The sequence below is a fragment of the Cynoglossus semilaevis genome, unplaced genomic scaffold (assembly GCF_000523025.1).
Source record: "Cynoglossus semilaevis isolate Cse_v1.0 unplaced genomic scaffold, Cse_v1.0 scaffold2007, whole genome shotgun sequence".
Taxonomy (NCBI): domain Eukaryota; kingdom Metazoa; phylum Chordata; class Actinopteri; order Pleuronectiformes; family Cynoglossidae; genus Cynoglossus; species Cynoglossus semilaevis.
In genome coordinates this window covers 4,028-5,254 of record NW_007585183.1, presented here as the reverse complement: position 1 = coordinate 5,254, position 1,227 = coordinate 4,028, and the positions used below count along the sequence as shown (strand labels likewise).

At 58.5% G+C, this 1,227-nt stretch overlaps 1 protein-coding gene across 1 annotated transcript in view; it reads right to left on the bottom strand.

The window, feature by feature from the left end:
* ccdc92 (coiled-coil domain containing 92) overlaps positions 1 to 1,227 on the bottom strand; it is a 6,697-nt gene that overhangs the window by 1,449 nt on the left and 4,021 nt on the right. Inside the window, exon 3 of the mRNA XM_025053905.1 lies at positions 73 to 409. Within this exon, the coding sequence (XP_024909673.1) occupies positions 73 to 409 (337 nt within the window). The remainder of the gene's footprint in view (positions 1 to 72; positions 410 to 1,227) is intronic.

Sequence of the window (1,227 nt, the reverse complement as noted above, 5' to 3'; positions counted from 1 at the left end):
CATGCGCCGGCGCGGCGTCTCGGGTTGCCTGTCCTTCTTCTTCGTCGTCGTCGGCGGCGGCGGGGGGGGCGCGGGCTTGGAGGAGCCGGACGGCCTGACGTCGGCGGGCGCGCGCCGCCCGCCAGCAGCTTCTTCTTGGTGGCGTGCAGCTGCGACGTGAGGTAGGCGATGGTGCCCGCCCGCTGCTCCAGCTCCCCCGAGAGCGCGGCCATCTTGTGGCTCTTGGTCTTCAGCTCCTCCAGGTACTTCTTCTCCCGCTCCTTGATGCTGTTCTCCAGCACGGCCACCAGGGCGCTCTTCTGCTCCAGCTCCCGCAGGAGCTCGGCGTTCTCCTCCCGCTTCGCCCTCAGCTCGGCCTCCAGCTCCCCGCAGCGCCGCGCCAGCGCCCGGCAGCGCTCCTCGCCGCTGCCTGTGGGCGAACGGAGGAGGAGGAGGAGGGGGGTGAGGGGGTGGAGTATTTATTTAGTATAGTAGTAGTCGTATGTAGTATTTCTTTGTCCTGGACTAAATCCTTTGGTGACAACCCGATACTATAACCGATGCTATAACCAATATTACACCGATACTACACCAATACGACACCGATACTACAACCAATACTACAACCGATGCTACAACCGATGCTACAACCCGATGCTACACCCGATACTACAACCGATGCTACAACCAATACGACACCGATCCTACACCGATACTACACCAATACAACCCCGATACTACACCAATACGACACCGATACTACACCGATACTACACCAATACATCACCAATACTACACCACCGCTGCTGCTGTTCCTACAGCCCTGATTGGCCCCCTGCTGCGTTGCTCCAATCAGAGTCTAGACGGTGTGTGTACACCACAGCGACCTTTGACCTTTGACCTACCTGAAGGGTCGCAGCTTCTCACCGTGAGCTCGTACGTCAGATCTGCGGGAGAGAAAAGAAGAAAGAAGAAGAAGAAGAAACGGACGAAAAGTGTCGTCATCTTTTACTCCACAGGTCAGAGCCAAAGGTCAGAGGTCGTCCTCACCCGTGCACTGCTGCTGCAGGCGTCGGACCTCGGCGTGAAGACCCTTCAGCGTCACGGCGTGGTTCTGCTGCAGGAAGAGGAGGTTCTTCTGGGCGCTCTGGAGCTGGTTCTCCAAGGTGACGTTAGCGGTCGCCATGACGACACTCAGACACCAGGGGGGGCTACAGACACCAGAGCTAACGTTAGCTACGACAGTCC